This window comes from Hyperolius riggenbachi, chromosome 10, assembly GCF_040937935.1.
Source record: "Hyperolius riggenbachi isolate aHypRig1 chromosome 10, aHypRig1.pri, whole genome shotgun sequence".
NCBI lineage: Eukaryota > Metazoa > Chordata > Amphibia > Anura > Hyperoliidae > Hyperolius > Hyperolius riggenbachi.
Window position 1 is genome coordinate 14,907,915 of NC_090655.1, and position 18,994 is coordinate 14,926,908.

The 18,994-nt window shown below is 44.0% G+C and overlaps 1 protein-coding gene across 1 annotated transcript in view; it reads left to right on the forward strand.

Moving 5' to 3' along the window:
- The window catches only part of DOCK1 (dedicator of cytokinesis 1), a 589,023-nt gene that overhangs the window by 360,167 nt on the left and 209,862 nt on the right, over positions 1–18,994 (forward strand). Inside the window, exons 29-30 of the mRNA XM_068258876.1 lie at positions 411–512; positions 16,102–16,196. Of these exons, the coding sequence (XP_068114977.1) occupies positions 411–512; positions 16,102–16,196 (197 nt within the window). The remainder of the gene's footprint in view (positions 1–410; positions 513–16,101; positions 16,197–18,994) is intronic.

The following is an 18,994-nucleotide window of genomic DNA, read 5'->3' on the forward strand; positions in this document are numbered from 1 at the left end:
TATCTGCCACTGTTAAAATAAACCTACCATTGAAATGATACTGTTCTGAGACTTCATTTCTTTGTCATTGGACAAACTTACAAAATCAGCGAGGGGTCAAATAATTATTCCCTCCACTGTAAGTGTTTGTCTTTTGTCTTTATATTTCCGTCCATAAAAACATGCTGTGAACAGTATAAACATGCATACACATCAATACTCTCCTGCACTGTATGTGCCCTTGCTTGACACATTTTGGCAAGTTACAGGAAAAAAAAAAAGTTTTAAAAATGTTATCACTTTTTGCACAGAAATCCTGGGAAATTGAACGCCAGGGAGGTTAAGGTAGAATTTGAAGGGACCCTAAAGTAAACATGTTCACTATGACAGATCCTTATGTTTATTTATTTTTTTCTCTTTTGTTGTTTTAGGGATATTTTGTTGCCTCCATGACGGCGATTTTACGTCAGATGGAAGATTATCACTACAGCCATCTCATCAAAACACTTGGGAAAATGAGGACAGATGTGGTGGTAGGTATCCATTTTCTTTTTAATCCTCCCCCCCTTAAGAATCCTCCTGAAGCTACAGTGGGATGCGAAGGTTTGGGCAACATTGTTAATCGTCATGATTTTCCTGTATAAATTGTTGGTTGTTACGATAAAAAAAGTCAGTTAAATATATCATATAGGAGACATACACAGTGATATTTGAGAAGTGAAATGACGTTTATTGGATTTGCAGAAAGTGTGCAATAAGTGTTTAAACAAAATTAGGCAGGTGCATAAATATGGGCACCACAAAAAAGAAATGAAATCAATATTTAGTAGATCCTCCTTCTGCACAAATTACAGCCTCTAAAAGCTTCCTGTAGGTTCCAATGAGAGTCTGAATTCTGGTTGAAGGTATTTTGGACCATTCCTCTTTACAAAACATCTCTAGTTCATTCAGGTTTGATGGCTTCTGAGCATGGACAGCTCTCTCTCTCTCTCACACCACAGATTTTTTAATTCTATTCAGGTCTTGGGACTGAAATGGCCATTCCAGAACATTGTGCTTGTTGCAGGTGATGTCAGTGGAAAGAGATGCTGCTTGCTTTTTTGGCAGTTGGAAACAGCTGTTATTTCCCACAATCCAACAAGGCTCCCACAGTGTGATGTCGGCACCATGGTCCTGACATCACACTGTGGGAGGGGGTTCACCACAATATCAGCCATACAGCGCCCCCTGATGATCCGTTTGAGAAAAGGAATAGATTTCTCATAGGAAAGGGGGTATCAGCTACTGATTGGGATGAAGTCCAATTCTCGGTTACGGTTTCTCTTAGTTTATTGCAGCAGTGGTGTGGAAATCCATCAAGAAACCAAGTGGTGTGGATGCTATTGCTCTTTATATTATAATCCCTATTTTAAACACTCGTATTCTCTGTCAGAATAAAATTTTTTGACAGAAACTAGGTCTTTTAAAGTGTCACAGATACTTGAAGGAAATGTCTTTTTCCTCCTCTGATCGTATTAAGCAAACTTGTCAGGTCCCTAATTCTCAATTCTGTAGATACCTCCAGTTAAGACGCACTTGGAGAGATCAAATGGCAGAAACACCTTCTCATTTCTCAAAGTTCCCTCTGATTGAGATCTCAGAATCCTAGCGGTCTAAAGGTCCGTACACACGCCGTACTAAAGGCAACGACGGGTCTGTCTTCACCACCCGCTGGACGGGTTTTCAGCAGACAGTACAGCGTGTGTACAGTCTGTCGGCGGACTGATAAGGCTGTTACTGAATGATCCGCCAGGCGGATCGTTCAGTAACCGTATTATCAGTCCGCCAACAGACTACACACGCTGTACTGTCTGCTGAAAACCCGCCCCTGCGGGTGGTGAAGACAGACCCGTCGTTGCCTTTAGTACGGCGTGTGTACGGACCTTTATTCATGTTCTTTATTCGCATTTAATTTGTACCAAAATTGGAAACGTAACTCTGACAGTGAAGAATAAATGGTTGGAAGCTCTTCCATACTCAATGAGGAGGACTGGGATAAAATCCTGATGTCACATAAGCTGGTATCTCCAGCCATCGTTAATAGAATGTCTGAATTATATATTACACATCAGTCATACAGTTGTAGGCTTCATCTGTTATAATTACTATTATTGACTTATAAAGCGCCAACATATTCTGTGGCGCTGTACAAAGTAATAAACAAACATGGGGAAGACAATAATACAGTAAATGGTATTCACCAATATACAAAATACACAGTTGGTACAAAATACAGTAGTGGTAATAAGTGACAATTCATATCAATAAAATGTGTAACAAATTTCAAGACACAAAAGGGTGAGCGAGCCCTGTCCTTGCCAGCTTACAATCAAAAGGAATGGGTGGGCAAGAATTAGGGTAGTGTACAATATTCATACCAAGAGGCAGTATTTTTTAGGTTATCTAGTAGGAGTACAACTTGGCCAGAGGTCAAAGGGGAACTAGCCTAAAATAGTGTGTATGCTTGGAAGAAAAATTGACTTCTGAGGGAGCGTTTAAAGATATCAATGGTTGGAGAGTGACGGATGTGTTGTGGCAGGGGATTCCAAAGGAGGGGTGAAGCATGTGAGAAATCTTGTATATGTGAATGTGAGGAGGTGATTCTAGAGGACAACAAAAAAAGGTCATGTGCAAATGAAAAGAAAAACTATTCACAATCCCTGAGATGTCCTGAATCAAAAGCTGACTTTTGCCACTTCATGGTCGATCGATTTGCGTCTGGTTTCGAACGATTTTGATGGATTTGATCTATCTGACAGGATGGAAGATCTAGGTCGATCTGCTGCCAGCAGCAGATCGATGGCCTGTAGATTTGCATTGGACCTAATGGTCCAATCATGCATTTAGATCGATTACCAATATGGCAGATTTGGATATTAACAGATAGTGATGTCACTTTAGTAACAAAGATCAACTTAGTTACAGCTATGCTCTTCCCAGTAGTAACATATGGCTGTGAAAGTTGGTCATGCGTAAAAAAATGTATGCTTTTGGACTGTGGGTGTGGAGAAGGATACTGCAAATTCTCTGCACTGCTAGAAGACTATGGCCTCAATTCACTAAGATCATGCTGGAGATAATAAAGCAAGAGAAAACTTACCTCCACACGTGAGAGAGTTATCTTACCTCTTCATTCCTTAAGTTACCTCTCCTGTAGTTAATTTACCTCCTCTGTAGTTAATTTACCTCCTCTGTAGTTAATTTCACACGCAGTTAATTAACAGCCTGTCTTTAACTCTGGAGTTATTTTAAGGATTGGAGAGTTAATTTAAAGACAGAAGAGGTAACTTTAGGTTTGCCTGAGGTAAAATGTTTCCTGAATACTACATGCCTTATCACCATGGTGATAACTCTAGTAACGTTATTAAAGACAGGAGATAAGCTTAGTGAATTGAGGCCTTTATCAGTCAATACTAAAGCCTTCTAAAAATCCTCTTGTTATTTGACGTTTATCTTCAGCAGTATAAGCATAGCTAAAATGCAGCTAAAACGATGTAATAACCCCCCCCCCCCCCCCAATCCCCGGGGCAAAATTGGGGGATCACTTTCTGATAGAGGCAGAGCTTTGAGCTGTAGCTGTGCCTCTACTCGCTCTGTAGTATATTGAGCCTTCTCAGTATCCCAGACTCCGGCACCCCCCTCATATGAATGTTTGCCATAAGAAAATTCTTATTTTAGGCCAGTTCACACTCATCGCTTGTAGCGCCGCGATCGCATTCGGCATCACGATTTGCGGACAAAATCTGGCGATTCAGGGTGATTTGTGATTCCCGTTCAAAAGAACAAGAATCACAGCGCAATCACCCCGGAAACACTGCATGCATTGCGTTTGATCGAAATTCACAAACACAAACATAGGAATACATTAATAGCAGCGCTTTGCTGATCGCCGGTGATCACACTGGGCGATTTTCAGCGCTTTGCTGAACTAGCGCTAATTAGGAGGCAAGTATGACATGTGTATGACCTGTGTATGGTTATTTTGACCTTTTTATTATCAGTTCAGGTTCTCTTTAAAGAAACAGCTGATACAAATCCTGCAATAAAACTGAAGTGTATCTACCTCCTGCTTTCATGGATGCAGACATAGGGTTAACATACTGCTCTGCCGAGGCAGCCAGCTGACACAGCTGAGGGAGCAAATTACTCTTGTGATTAGTCACAGATGAGTGGTAATTAGACAGGCTAAACTCTTTCAATACATGGTGCATTTCTCTGTTTTCCTTCTGTCCTGAGTTCAGGTCCACCTTAAAGGCCAACCATTGCAAAACTTAGAAAGTATTCCCAGAATAAAATGCAATATAATATAAAATGCAATATACATGATTTGTTTCCTATGTCCCTGTCACTTACAGTAGGTAGTGAAAATCTGCCAGACCTGTCCGGTTTTTGATTAGTCTTCTCATGGGGGTTTCTAATTTATTTCTTTATTTGCAAAAGCACTTACTGAACGGCAGCTGCTCAGTCCTGCCAATATAGTCGGGAAGCTGGCCGACATCCTTGTATAGATCCTTTCCAGGAAGTGCTTTTTGTAAAGGATAATAAGTTAATACTGCGAATCCTTCATAAGGAGATGGACTAGTCCAAAACCTGTCAGATCTGTTTCCTTGTCACTACCTGATGAAAAGTAATTTATAGTGCATTTTACTCTGTGAGAGGTTTACAATTTATAAAAGTGTATTTAACCTCTTGCCGTCCACATAACGCCAACTGACGTGAACGCGACGGCAGCCCCAGCACCCCTCCACGCCAATTGGCGTGAAGTCCTGAGGAGGGGTTTTGCAGGAGATTGTGCGCGCATCTCCGCTCGAAGGACGGAGCTCCTCTCCGACATCATTCTCCCAGCAACAGTCGCCTAGGAGGCGGTTAGACGGCGAAACAGCCATCTATTTACTCTGTACAGCGCTGCGATCTATGGCAGCGCTTTACTGGGCAGCAGGGAAGCAATCCGGTGACAGCAGATCGCAGTGATTGACTGACGGAGGGATAAAAAAAAAAAAGGAAATGTGTTATAAAAATAAATATTTATAAAAAAATAAACATTGTGGGAGCAAGCATAGCCCACCAACAGAAAGCTCTGTTGGTGGGCAGAAAGGGGGGGGGGGAATCTCTTGTGTGCTGAGTTGTACAGCCCTGCAGCGAGCCCTTAAAGCTGCAGTGGTCTTAATTGTAAAAAATAGCCTGGTCACTAGGGGGGGTTTAACCACTGGCGTATCCAGACCAGGGTTCTGGGTGTATGGAACACCCCCCTGAGACTCCTGTCCCTTTAAAAAAAATTCCCTGAAATCGCTGAGGTGGTCGAGCTGGTAAAGGCTTGCCTCCTGCAGGGATTGTGGGAAAAACTCAGCTCTTTCACTATTGTAAAGACTGCATGTAGACAGTTACAAAAGGTATTTCACAGGTTGAAAAGTTTTGACAGTCCCTAAACTCCAGGAGGGCTGCCTGCAGCTTGTGTGAGAGGCTTTTTTGGATTTGGCTGGCAGGGACAGGAGACACATGCAAGTAGCCTGTGTGATGGGGGACTGCAATACCGATACTCTCTCTGCATTCACTATTGTTTTCCTCATTCCCCTAGTGCTGGCTGCAAGGGGGGGGGGGGGCAATCTCCCCCCAGGCAGCCTTTCATTCAGAGATTTGTGTCTGGTGTATTCAGGTGAAACACTAGGCTAGCTGATAAAAGTGCAATTAGAGGGCAGGCAAGCTGGTAAATATACACAGCATGATGCAGAGCTTGCCTGGAGGGTCCGTGGGCAAACATCCGTCTGGTCTCTCCCCATTGTTATAATGACTGCATGTGTGGATAAGGTGTTAAACAAGGTGAAAAGTTTTTGACAGACTCCAGGAGGGCTGCTTTCTGCAATACAGATAAGCGCTCTGCTCCATCTCAGGCTATTCTCAGTCTCTCTCCACTCCTCCTCTTACTGGGCTAATGCTAATGCACGCCAAACTCACAATAGCAATTGCTAGCAATTAGTGAGTGCAATTTTGTGAAGCGATTTTCAGAGCGATTTCTGAATGAATTGCTCAAAAAAATGCTACATGCAATATACCTGCGATTTTGAAAAAGTCACAACGCTGCTGTGGGAACACCCTCATAGGGTAACATTAGCCAAGCGCTTTTCAAATCACTGTCGATTTGAAAAACGCTCAGAAGCACTCTTGGTGTGCACCAGCCTCCTTCATTCACCTTTGTTTCCCTCTTCCCCTAGAGCTGGCTGTGTCTTCTTGTCATACAGGAAAGCTAAATAAAAGTGCAATCCTGGTGAGGCAAATTATTATTATTTAGTATTTATATAGCGCCGCCATCTTCCGCAGATGCATATATCCCTGCATCATATGGGTATCGCTTGCGCTATGTGACACTATGTAGCATATTCCACTGAATTGTCCAAACTAAGTCTATCTCCTGTTCCTCTCTCGGGGAGTTGTTCCAGCGCTGTACCCCGTTCAAATTTACTGCTACCAGAAGACCTCAGAAACACTCGTGTCCTTGAGTACTTCCAAAGATAGGCAGCTCCGTAATACGCCAGCGCACTTTTGTGCATGGGCAGTATGGAGCCACCTGTATTCAGAAGCACTCAGGGACATACGTGCTTCTGGATCTTTCAGGAACACCCCCCCCCCCCTTAAAAATACTGTGTTTGCCCCTGGTTTAACCACTTCAGGATTCTGCGTACGCATAAGTACACCCCTGAATCCTGAAGTGGTTTCCATGGAAACGGTGGCTCGTGTCTCCGTGAACACCCTGCGAGCCTCCGATCGCGGCTCGCAGGGTAAATGTAAACACTGTTTACATACATACGGCCGTAGAGGAGATCGGCGATCCCCGGCCTCTGATTGGCCGGGGATCGCCGGCATCTGATAGGCTGAAGCCTATCTGGGGCGGCGCAGGATGGATGTCCGTCCTGCGCAGCCCATAATGAAGAGGGGAGGGAGGGAAGGAGGCAGAGGGAGGAATAGCGCTAAAGAGAGGGGCTTTGAGGAGCCCCCCCCCCCCTGCTAGGCACAGCAGAGCGGCGGCGATCAGACCCCCCCAGCAGGACATCCCCCTAGTGGGGAAAAAAGGGGGGGGAAGTCTGATCTCCCTGCCTACTATCTGATCTGTGCTGCGGGCTGAAGAGGCCCCGCAGCACAGATCATCCAAACCATCCGAAACCCGGAAGTGGTTAAAACCATGGTCCTCAAGTGGGAAAAAAAGTTTTGTGATAGTACTTCTTTAAAGTGTACCTGAGATGAACACACACTAATGCTGTTCGCCTTTTCTTTTTTTACCTGCCTGAAAGCGTTAATATCCAGTTATACAGCTGACCGTTTTTCTCCAGTCAGGACCCAGTGGGCTATGGCTTTCCTAACTGATACAAATCACAGTCATAAAATAATTTCCTAAGCAGATAACTGGGCTCCTGACTGCAAGGGATAGATACAAAAGTCAATTGTTCATGTATTTTCCCTCTGGGACGCTTTAGAGCAGTGGTCCTCAAACTAAGGCCTGCGGGCCGAATGTGGCCCCCTGAGGCTTTGTTACCGGCCCCCACACACAAAATGTGTTATTTATAGATGTGGTCCGCTACATCTTTAAATGTTGGTGCTCCGCATATAGAATAGCAGTGCTGGCACCACCCATCCATATGGAAGCCAGAAAGCAGCAATTCGCTGTTTTCCAATCAAATTCCACATCGGGTGACACTGCTGTCCAATTGGACTGCAGTTTGTCACCTGGTTATGCTTCACTTTCTGGCCAACAAATGCATCATTTTATGTATACTCCAGCCCCCCAGCAGTCTGAAGTATATTGACCCGGCCCTCAACCCAAAACGTTTGAGGACCTCTGCTTTAGATGCTGCAGTTGAGCAGAGACCAATAAAACATTAAATCTTCTTTGTAAATGTGTATATGTTACGGCCAGAACCCGTAGTGTGGCCACTTCGGGTTCTGGCCGGCCAATGTGCGAAGTGGCCGCAGCGCAGCGGCCAATGTGAGAAATGTTTTGTTTACGCCGTCTCGCTGCGGCCAAATTGATGACAACTTGCTCAATTGAATTAAATATAGCCGGCGGCAATGTAATAGATGAAGCCGCCGGCTTTCGCACTGCCTCTCTACCTCCCCCCCCCCCCCCCCCCCCGCCTCTCTCCTCCCCCGCCTCTCTCCTCTCCCCGCCTCCCATACAATAAGTAGCAGCCGGCGGGGACACGCGTGTCCCCGAGAGACGTTCGTCGCGACAGGGGAATCCTGCCGTTTCTGCAGAGCGGGTGCTGGCAGAAACGATGTCTGCTGCCCCTGCCGCGACGAATGACTCTCCGGCTGCATGTCCCCGCCGGCTGCTACTTATTGTATGGGAGGCGGGGAGAGGAGAGAGGCGGGGGAGGAGAGAGGCAGTGCGAAAGCCGGCGGCTTCATCTATTACATTGCCGCCGGCTATATTTCATTAAATTAAGCAAGTTGTCATAAATTTGGCCGCAGCGAGACGGCATAAACATAACATTTCTAACATTGGCCGCTGCGCTGCGGCCACTTCGCACATTGGCCGGCCAGAACCCGAAGTGGCCGGCCAGAACGCGAAGTGGCCACACTACGGGTTCTGGCCGTAACATATACATAAAATAAAACCATGAGATGTCTAAAAAAGTCATTTTTAGGAGTAGGAGGACAGATTCAGTTGTTTATCTCATCTGTTTATTTTCACCTCATGTTCACTTTAAATTGCAGTCACGATATGGAGATTTTTCTGTTTACCGGCTGCGAGTGGAAGGTTTGTAGCATTTTATAGTGTGGCGGCATCATTATTATTCTCCAACATTTTTATTCCGTGGTAAATGATAATCACAGGCAATCAAGCCGTCGCGTCTGTCGAAAGGACGGGAGTATCAGGGATGGGAGCGCTAATAACAGCTGTATTACAGCAAAACAGTATTTAGGATATTATCATCTGCCGCGACGCCTGCTTCTCCCTTTCCTCTCCCTGATTCCTACAAGTTCATAGCTGGGCAAGCAAGACTGGTCTAGATTATAATTTTTTGTTGGAAAGCCATTATCGGCAAGTGGACCCCTGATTATAGCAATTCAGTGGAATAACTGAAATGGTCACTCCATGCGGCTGTTATATCTGGTTAATAGGAAATATTATCTGCTATCTCTTCTAGCCTTGTGTGTAATATGGCTGCAGCTGCTTCTGCTGATAAACTAGTCCAATTTAGTGCCTGTTACACAGCAGTATCTTCTGTACAGCGGCCCTGCGCTCGGTCACACGGCTGCACCAAAATCCAGACTTTGTTTGTTGAGGAACTTAATAATGGTTAAAAAGTCATAATAACCATACACAGGTCATACTTACCTCCTGTGTAGTCTACTCCTCAATCTCTTTCTCCTCTCCTGCGTCCTATTCGCCCACTGTGATTAATGGAATTCTCCGTCCTCCATTTTAAAAATGGCCATTACCCCATAACCGCTTCCTGGTCAACACACTGTTAAACTGTAACCTCACTCACTTGGCCATAGGGAAACATGGACATTACCTTGCACATTCAGTTGTAACTGACAGCTGCTGATATATAACTGACAGCAACCGGTATATTTCAGTTCTGACAAAATCTTGTCAGAACTGGAAGGGATCACTGTAAGAATAAAATGGTGAGCTTCTGAGAGGAACTGACAGCGAGGTAAGTATGTAATATTCATTTGCAGCTACAGCATGTGTTTATTTTAAAGAGACACTGAAGCGAAAAAAATATATTATGATTTATATGTGTAGCACAGCTAAGAAATAAAACATTAAGATCAGATACATCAGTGTAATTGTTTCCAGTACAGGAAGAGTTGAGAAACTCCAGTTGTTCTCTATGCAAACAAGCCATTAAGCTCTCCGACTAACTTAAGGTGCCCATACACTCGTCAGATTGGCAGCAGATAGATAAGAAATGCATCTGATGATCTATCTGATGCGTTTTTAGAACATTTTTTACCAGGATAGAATTCCAATAGATTTCAGTTTGAAATCTATTGAAATTCGATCTGATGGCATTTTTTTGCCATCAGATTTCCATTAAGGCCAATGCAAACTGATAAGCAATCTCATCAGATCGACCTAAATTTTCCACCCTGTTAGTTCGATGGAAATCCATCGAAATCGATCGAAATCGGCCATCGATCGGTCGATTGGACAACCGATTTGCAATCGATCGATCGATCAGGATCGATCGGTCGGCCAGAAAATCGGCTGAGTGTATGGGCCCCTTTAGTCGTGGAGAGGACTTTTATTATCTCAACTGTTCCTGGACTATTTACTTTTCCTCTGCCAGAGGAGATGTCATTACTTCACAGACTGCTCTGAAAGACTCATTTTGAATGCTGAGTGTTGTGTAACCTGCACATATTATAGAGTGATGCAATGTTAGAAAAAACACTATATACCTGAAAATAAAAATATGAGAATATTTTCTTTGCTGCTAATCTTCTAGTAATTATTCATAGTACACAACCAATTCACTATATCATATTTGTTTTTTCGCTTTAGTGTCTCTTTAAATAATTTTAAATCGCTTCAGGTTCCCTTTAAAGAAAACTGAGAAGATTATGTTTCAAAATAAACCCAAAATGTTACCTGTCTATTCTGAGAAAGAAAATTAGAATGCAGTTATACTATAAAATGAGCTACCGTAAATGTAAAATATCATTTATTAGGCATAGTCAGAAGGAGTTCCGAGGTGAGAAAGCATATTTGCATGTACCGGTTTCCCTCATGCTATCCCGACTCTTGACCCCCTTCCCCCTGGCCTCTCTAGGTCCTAACCACTAGTTTGGTGATATTTGTTTCACTTTACTACCGTATATACTCGAGTGTAAGCCAACCCCCCCTCACTTTTACCTTGAAGGGAAACTTAACTGAGAGGGATATGGATGTTTCCTTTTAAACAACACCAGTTGCTTGTCAGTCCTGCTGATTTCTTTGGCTGCAGTAGTGATTGAATCACACACCTGAAACACGCATGCAGCTAGTCCAATCTGACTTAAGTCAGAGACACAGGATCAGCAGGAGAGTCTGGCAACTGGTATTATTTGAAAAGGAAAAATCCATATCCTTCTCAGTTTTGGTTCCCTTTAACAAAAATAAAACAAAAAAGGTTTAACCCAAGCAAAAGCTGGAGGTGGCAAAAACCACAACACCATTCACAGCCATGGCCAGCCACAACCATATATTAGAAAGGCAGCGTAAATTCAGCAGATAGCAATAATAAGCCAGAGCATAGGCCTACAATTGAGATAAACTTTGCAACAGGAGTTCTTTGCATGTCCAAGCTGGCATAAAGATGAAGCAAGGAATGCAGAGCCACATAGTCATGTATGTAAAACTTGATATAGGAATGCCAGAATTTCACCATTCAGTAGACACTGTCCCTATGCCTTCCAGGGTTACAACTCCAGATGAGGTTAGCTTTGACCTCCCATGGAAATGCCATTTGTGTGGGCTCCCTCAGATGATGCACCACTGTGCATATAGTGGAAGCACTGTGGGGGTTACTCAAAGAGTAGTGACTCAAGTATAAGCTGAGACTCCCACTTTTGGGCCACTTTTATTGGCCCATAAATTAAGCTTATACTCGAGTATATACAGGGTGTAATGATTGTGGATTATCTCCGTGATCATGCGGAAGTCCTTCACAAGCGTGTCAAAATAATAGAACCCAGCTTTTGGTGCAAGCACCAGTAGAGGGGAATTCCCACCGGCAGATGGAGCTGTGGAGTGCAGAGGAATAAACCCTCTGCGCTGCCACAAATGCCAGATGGAAATTGTACGAAGAGAAGCAACACAAGGCAAGATAGCCCCCAAAGAGAGAGAGCACAGAGACAGAATCAATGTGTGTCCACCAAACTAGTCGCCACCCAGTGACGGTGAACACACAACGGCGGAAACAAAGTGGGAACGCGATTGCCAAATAGTGACACCAGACTGAGCAGGACAGAGCACGATAGTAGCAAAGGCACAGCAAACAACAATCAGAGGATAAAGAAAATAACAAACGCTAGCTAAACGCGAACACCGCACTCATTCGCAAAAGCGAACGCGTTTAAGACACAATCACCGTGCGATAGGCGCCCAGTGATAAGCGTACCACCCTAACTAGCCACAAGTAACACAAATGAGGTAGCCAGTAGCTACCGCTGCTCCAGCTTACACTCCAGGAACTCAGATCAGAAGGATCCACAGCCGCTACCGCTAGAGGCTAGTGCGATCCAAACAAGACAGAGTGATTCGCTATTAACCGCCGCTGGCGACAGCGCAATCGCGACAGACAAGACAGGACAGAATAGGCAGTACAAATATACACAAACTGACTGCACTAACTAGGAATGCAAGGAGCACTCCCCAAGAATTAACTATACTAAGATAGCAGTGGCTGACACTCCAGGTGAGTCCAGCAGGAACAAACCTCTATGAGCAGCAAAGGATTCTGGGATCACATGGTATTTATACTGCAAGCCTTCAAAGGAGGAAGCTAGGCCGTTTGCATGACAAGTGTATGCAAATTGCTCAGCAGCAGAGCAGGTCTGAAACTTGCAAAGCACAGGCAGGTCTCTTTTCCAGAGACCTGCAGCCCTCAGACTTAAGGAATGGTCAAACAGCTGTATGTCTGTGCAGACCGCTGAGCGGATCATTACACAGGGAGTGCAGAATTATTAGGCAGATGAGTATTTTGACCACATCATCCTCTTTATGCCTGTTGTCTTACTCCAAGCTGTATAGGCTCAAAAGCCTACTTCCAATGAAGCATATTAGGTTATGTGCATCTCTGTAATGAGAAGGGGTGTGGTCTAATGACATCAACACCCTATATCAGGTGTGCATAATTATTAGGCAACTTCCTTTCCTTTGGCAAAATGGGTCCAAAGAAGGACTTGTCAGGCTCAGAAAACTCAAAAATAGTGAGATATCTTGCAAAGGGATGCAGCACTCTTAAAATTGCAAAGCTTCTGAAGCGTGATCATCGAACAATCAAGCGTTTAATTCAAAATAGTCAACAGGGTCGCTAGAAGCGTGTGGAAAACCCAAGGTGCAAAATAACTGCCCATGAACTGAGAAAAGTCAAGCGTGCAGCTGCCAAGATGCCACTTGCCACCAGTTTGGCCATATTTCAGAGCTGCAACATCACTGGAGTGTCCAAAAGCACAAGGTGTGCAATACTCAGACATAGCCAAGGTAAGAAAGGCTGAAAGACGACCACCACTGAACAAGACACACAAGCTGAAACGTCAAGACTGGACCAAGAAATATCTCAAGACTAATTTTTCTAAGGTTTTATGGACTGATGAAATGAGAGTGAGTCTTGATGGGCCAGATGGATGGGCCCGTGGCTGGATTGGTAAAGGGCAGAGAGCTCCAGTCCGACTCAGACGCCAGCAAGGTGGAGGTGGAGTACTGGTTTGGGCTGGTATCATCAAAGATGAGCTTGTGGGGCCTTTTCGGGTTGAGGATGGAGTCAAGCTCAACTCCCAGTCCTACTGCCAGTTTCTGGAAGACACCTTCTTCAAGCAGTGGTACAGGAAGAAGTCTGCATCCTTCAAGAAAAATATGATTTTCATGCAGGACAATTCTCTATCACACGCGTCCAAGTACGCCACAGCGTAGCTGGCAAGAAAGGGTATAAAAGAAGAAAAACTAATGACATGGCCGCCTTGTTCACCTGATCTGAACCCCATTGAGAACCTGCGGTCCATCATAAAATGTGAGATTTATAAGGAGGGAAAACAGTACACCTCTCTGAACAGTGTCTGGGAGGCTGTGGTTGCTGCTGCACGCAATGTTGATGGTGAACAGATCAAAACACTGACAGAATCCATGGATGGCAGGCTTTTGAGGGTCCTTGCAAAGAAAGGTGGCTATATTGGTCACTGATTCGTTTTTGTTTTGTTTTTGAATGTCAGAAATGTATATTTGTGAATGTTGAGATGTTATATTGGTTTCACTGGTAAAAATAAATACTTGAAATGGGTATATATTTGTTTTTTGTTAAGTTGCCTAATAATTATGCACAGTAATAGTCACCTGCACACAAATATCCCCCTAAAATAGCTAAAACTAAAAACTACTTTCAAAAATATTCAGCTTTGATATTAATGAGTTTTTTGGATTCATTGAGAACATGGTTGTTGTTCAATAATAAAATTATTCCTCAAAAATACCACTTGTCTAATAATTCTGCACTCCCTGTACAGTACATCCTAAAGGTAACTTTGCATCCTTAGAGGACCTTTTGTGAGCGTGCATAATGTCACTTACAGGCCTGCGGAGTTGGTCCTTTCAATAAACTGAGGAGTTGGAGTTTTTGTACCGACTCCACAGCCCTGGTCATTTAGCCGCTTTACTGCTTCCCTCTTTTTTACCCGCTCTTTACTTTTTTAGGCTATATTGATATTTCTGGCCTGCCGTGACTTTGAGCGAACTTACGGATTTGCATCCCGTTTAAGAGGGATGATTTATACCCCTCTGGCATTCAATAGATGTAATACACATCTGGTTTAGTGGGTATACATGCTCGGCGATGTCGCCTTGGATACAGACTCATCACCCCGGCTGCCCAACTAGACAAATGTTGCTGGCTGGTTGGTGTCTAGTAACTTTGACAACCAGGAAAAGGTATAAAGGGGCGAAGTTGAGCTACGTGACCAATGCTGATATAGCTGGAAGTGGTGCCCCGCCCCCTTGTTACAGCTTCGAAAGCAGCACTGTGCACGAAACGGCTGTCGGGCTGTAAGCACCCAGCACCCCAAAACCTTCCTCACCAGGCACCAGTATGTGTTTGACTCGTGCATTGTTTTAGAATTTGTATTGTACATCCAGCCTATATACACCACACGATTAGAGGTCTGTCAGCAGAGCCGACTGTCTCTTTCGTTTCTGCTTTACATGACCAGCTGTCAGTTAATTGAACAATAGTGCCTGTTTTGTTTTGGTGGCTCGGTTTCAAATAGGTGAAAATTTTAAAGTCAGTCTAACCAGAAGCTTAAAGAGAATCTGTATTGTTAAAATCGCACAAAAGTAAACATACCAGTGCATTAGGGGACATCTCCTATTCCCTTCTGTCACAATTTCGCCGCTCCCCACCGCATTAAAAGTGGTCAAAAACAGTTTTTAAAAGTGTGTTTATAAACAAACAAAATGGCCACCATTTAAGTAGGAAGTAGGTTGGCTGAAGGTGTAATGGTTAAGGGCTCTGCCTCTGACACTGGAGACCAGGGTTCGAATCTCGGCTCTGCCTGTTCAGTAAGCCATCACTAATTCAGTAGGAGACCTTTGGCAAGTCTCCCTTACACTGCTACTGCCAATAGAGCGCGCCCTAGTGGCTGCTGCTCTGCTCTGGCGCTTTGAGTCCGCAAGGAGAAAAGCGCAATATAAATGTTATTTGTCTTGTCTTGTCTAGGTTGATGTACAATATGTCCACACATAGAAAATACATCCATACACAAGCAGGCTGTATACAGCCTTCCTTTTGAATCTCAAGAGATCATTTGTGTGTTTGCCTTCCTCCCCCTGCAGTTATCATCCACTGAAGAGTGACAGGCTGATTGTTTCTTCCTGCAGACAGCTCTGCCCGGTGTCTGTAATTCCTCAGCATGTGACCGCCCAGTCAGCCAGCTCCTTTCACAGCCTAACAGAGGACAATTTATCCAGCTTGTAAAAGATAAGAGAGCAGAGAGGCTGCCTAATGTAAATAACACACAGCGGAGTGTGCATAGAGGGGCGTGGAGGGGGGGGCGTGCATAACAGATCAACAACACTGGAGAGTTGGCAGCCTTCCAGACACAGGGTGACAAATCCGACAGGGAAAAGATAAGTTGATTTATTACAGAGACGGTGATAGTAGAAAGTGTTGCAGTAAGCCAGAGCACATTAGAATAGGTTTAGGAACTTGTAGGATGGTAGAAAACAGGATGACATTTATGTTACAGAGTCTCTTTAATGCTAATCAAATGATAGATTTAGATCTCAGCCTGAAGGACTAAATGGGGTATTTACTTTTTCACATGTGTAACATTGGTGTGCACAATAATCAACAGAAAAACATTTAATTTGGTTTTGTTTACTTTCAGGACTTCCTCATGGAAACCTTCATTATGTTCAAGAACCTGATTGGGAAGAACGTGTACCCCTCTGATTGGGTGATCATGAACATGATGCAGAACAAGTGAGTACCCGTTAACTGGTTCCTGTTGCCGCTGTGTGATCTGCAGCTGATGCAGTAATTTTATTCTCTGCATAGTCACCTGGTGTGATGGCCGACACAATATCCGAGACTTCAATCCAGCCAAACATCTGTGGGATGTGCTGGAAAAGAAAATTAGTTCATTCACAACTCACTGGACTTTAACTCTTTAGAAGCCAGGGCAGCACGGTGGCGTAGTGGTTAGCTCTCTCGCCTTGCAGCGCTGGGTCCCTGGTTCGAATCCCAGCCAGGGCACTATCTGCAAAGAGTTTGTATGTTCTCTCCGTGTCTGCGTGGGTTTCCTCCGGGCACTCCGGTTTCCTCCCACAGTCCAAAAACATACAGATAAGTTAATTGGCTCCCTCTAAAAATTGGCCCTAGACTACAGTACTTACACTACATAATATAGACATATGGCAATGGTAGGGATTAGATTGTGAGCTCCTTTGAGGGACAGTTAGTGACAAGATATATATATATACACTGTACAGCGCTGCGTAATATGTCGGCGCTATATAAATACTAAATAATAATAATAATAATAATATTTAGAGACTTGCAAATGTTCCAGGCCAATTTATTTTAACACATTTTTTTTATTTCTTATTTGTTACCTTTCCCTGCTTCTAATTAGTACTGCTGTAATGTGTATTTATGGCCACTTGTCACTAGGGGGCAGTGCGAGACAATAACAGAGGACTTCTGCTTTAAGTTTCTATATTTTCTGCTCAGTAGAGAGAAAGCAAAGCATTCCAAGAATTTACAGCACAACGAGTTTTGTGGACTGAAGTCAAAAGCAGAGCACTTATCTCAAATGAGATAACTCTATTGAAGTTACTAATAGGTTAAGTGAGACCTGAAGTGAGGAGGTGGAAAATGTTTGCTACTTATCGGTCAGGATGGTCCAGAGGCGTCCCAGGTCCTTGTAGAATCCACCGTTCCAGTGTAGGGTTCCTCTTTATCCTCTGGCTGCGTTCTAGGCCGTGGGCAAGGTGGACCGGGTGAGTAAGGTCTGTACATGTCCTGAAGAATGAAGCTGCTCATGCATAGCTCATTTCCATGTGTAGAAGAGCTTCGTACTTCTGAGCAAGCCCGAGCTTACTAACTCATGCCCAATCTGGATGTGCTCGTCCTCAGCCATGCCTGGGGGAAGAGAAATACTATTTTACTAATGTGAGAAGGAGAATCCAGGAAACCTCTGGACCATATAAAGGCATCCTATTACTGAAGTAGGTATCAACATTTTTTTAATTAAGCAGAACAGAGGCGCCAAAAGGATAAAAGGAAGCTAAATGAGCTTAAAAGCCAAATTCTTGGTAAATAGAGGAGGTAGTGGTGGACTTACCTCCTCCAAGTAGACACACAACGACTGTAGTAAAAACAGTCAATATATTTTATTTATGAACTCCAAATATGCAACGCGTTTCGCAGGTTTGATCCCGCTTCATCAGGCAATAACAACGGAGCAATAGCATATGTGGTCAGTAGAAGAGCCAGGCACCTCTGACTACAGTCGTTGTGTGTCTATTTGGAGGAGGTAAGTCCACCACTACCTCCTCTATTTACCAAGAATTTGGTTTTTAAGCTCATTTAGCTTCCTTTTATCCTTTTGGCGCCTTTGTTCTCCTGCATAATATTGAGTCCACCCTGGGTGGAGGGTTGAACCCCCTTTTTCTCATCTACAGAGAGCGACTTCTTATTCCTGAGTGGGGTCAGGAAAATCTCCCCACCTGCCTTTACAGTGGTTGCCTAATGGTAACCCTGGTTTGTGAGTATTAATATTTACTCTATCTAGTAACCATTTACCAGTACATATTACACTATTGGGGCTCTTGGTGTTCCTTGTTTTTATATTTTTTTTTAATTAACTTCACATTCCCTTTGCAGTGTATCTGAAGCAAACCTTGGGTAAGAAAAGAAGGGTATACTTACCTAAGAAGACGGAATCGGCGGGATCCCATAGAGGCTTCCCACATCATCATCTGGACCACCGTTGCCACTCCCAGACCTACCAAAGAAATACAAAAAGAGCTTGTCAGATTTCAGATCCTGCCACACTCCTCTTTATGCATGAGTGCAGCTGTACTGCATCTGCCAGAGTATGGCTGTCCCTACGCAGTGACCAGCTCTGTGCTACTACAAAGGCGTGCTCCTGTATAAAGAGGAGCACTAACTGGATCTTCCGGAGTGTCCCAGTGAACAGCAGCAAGGTTGAGAACATGGGAAGCCTCTATAGGACCCAGAGGATTCCCTCTTCTTATAGGACAGCTGAAGATATGGAGGCTGATTTCAGTTGCCTGGCTATCCTGCTGATCCTCTGACTCTAATACATTTATCCATAGCCCCTGAACAAGCATGCAGCAGATCAGGTGTTTCTGACATTGTCAGAACTGACAAGATTAGCTGCATGCTTGTTTCTGGCATTATTCAGACAGTACTGCAACCCAATAGATCAGCAGGGCTGCGAGGCAACTGACATTGCTTGAAGGGAAATATATATGGCAGCCACCATTTACCTCTCGTTACAGTTGTCTTTTTAAGTATCTGTTTTTGACCCAAGGTTTGCCTCGGGTTCTCTTTGAGGATCTGCTGGTAAGATCTTGGTTATAATAATATTAATTCTAACATTGTATAGCGCTTTTCTCCTGTTTGACTCAAAGCGCTCAAGAGCTGCAGCCACTGGGGGGCGCTCAAGTGGCCACCCTGCAGTGTTAGGGAGTCTTGCCCAAGGATTTCTTACTGCATAGGTACTGGCTCTAGCGAGGATTCAAACCCTGATC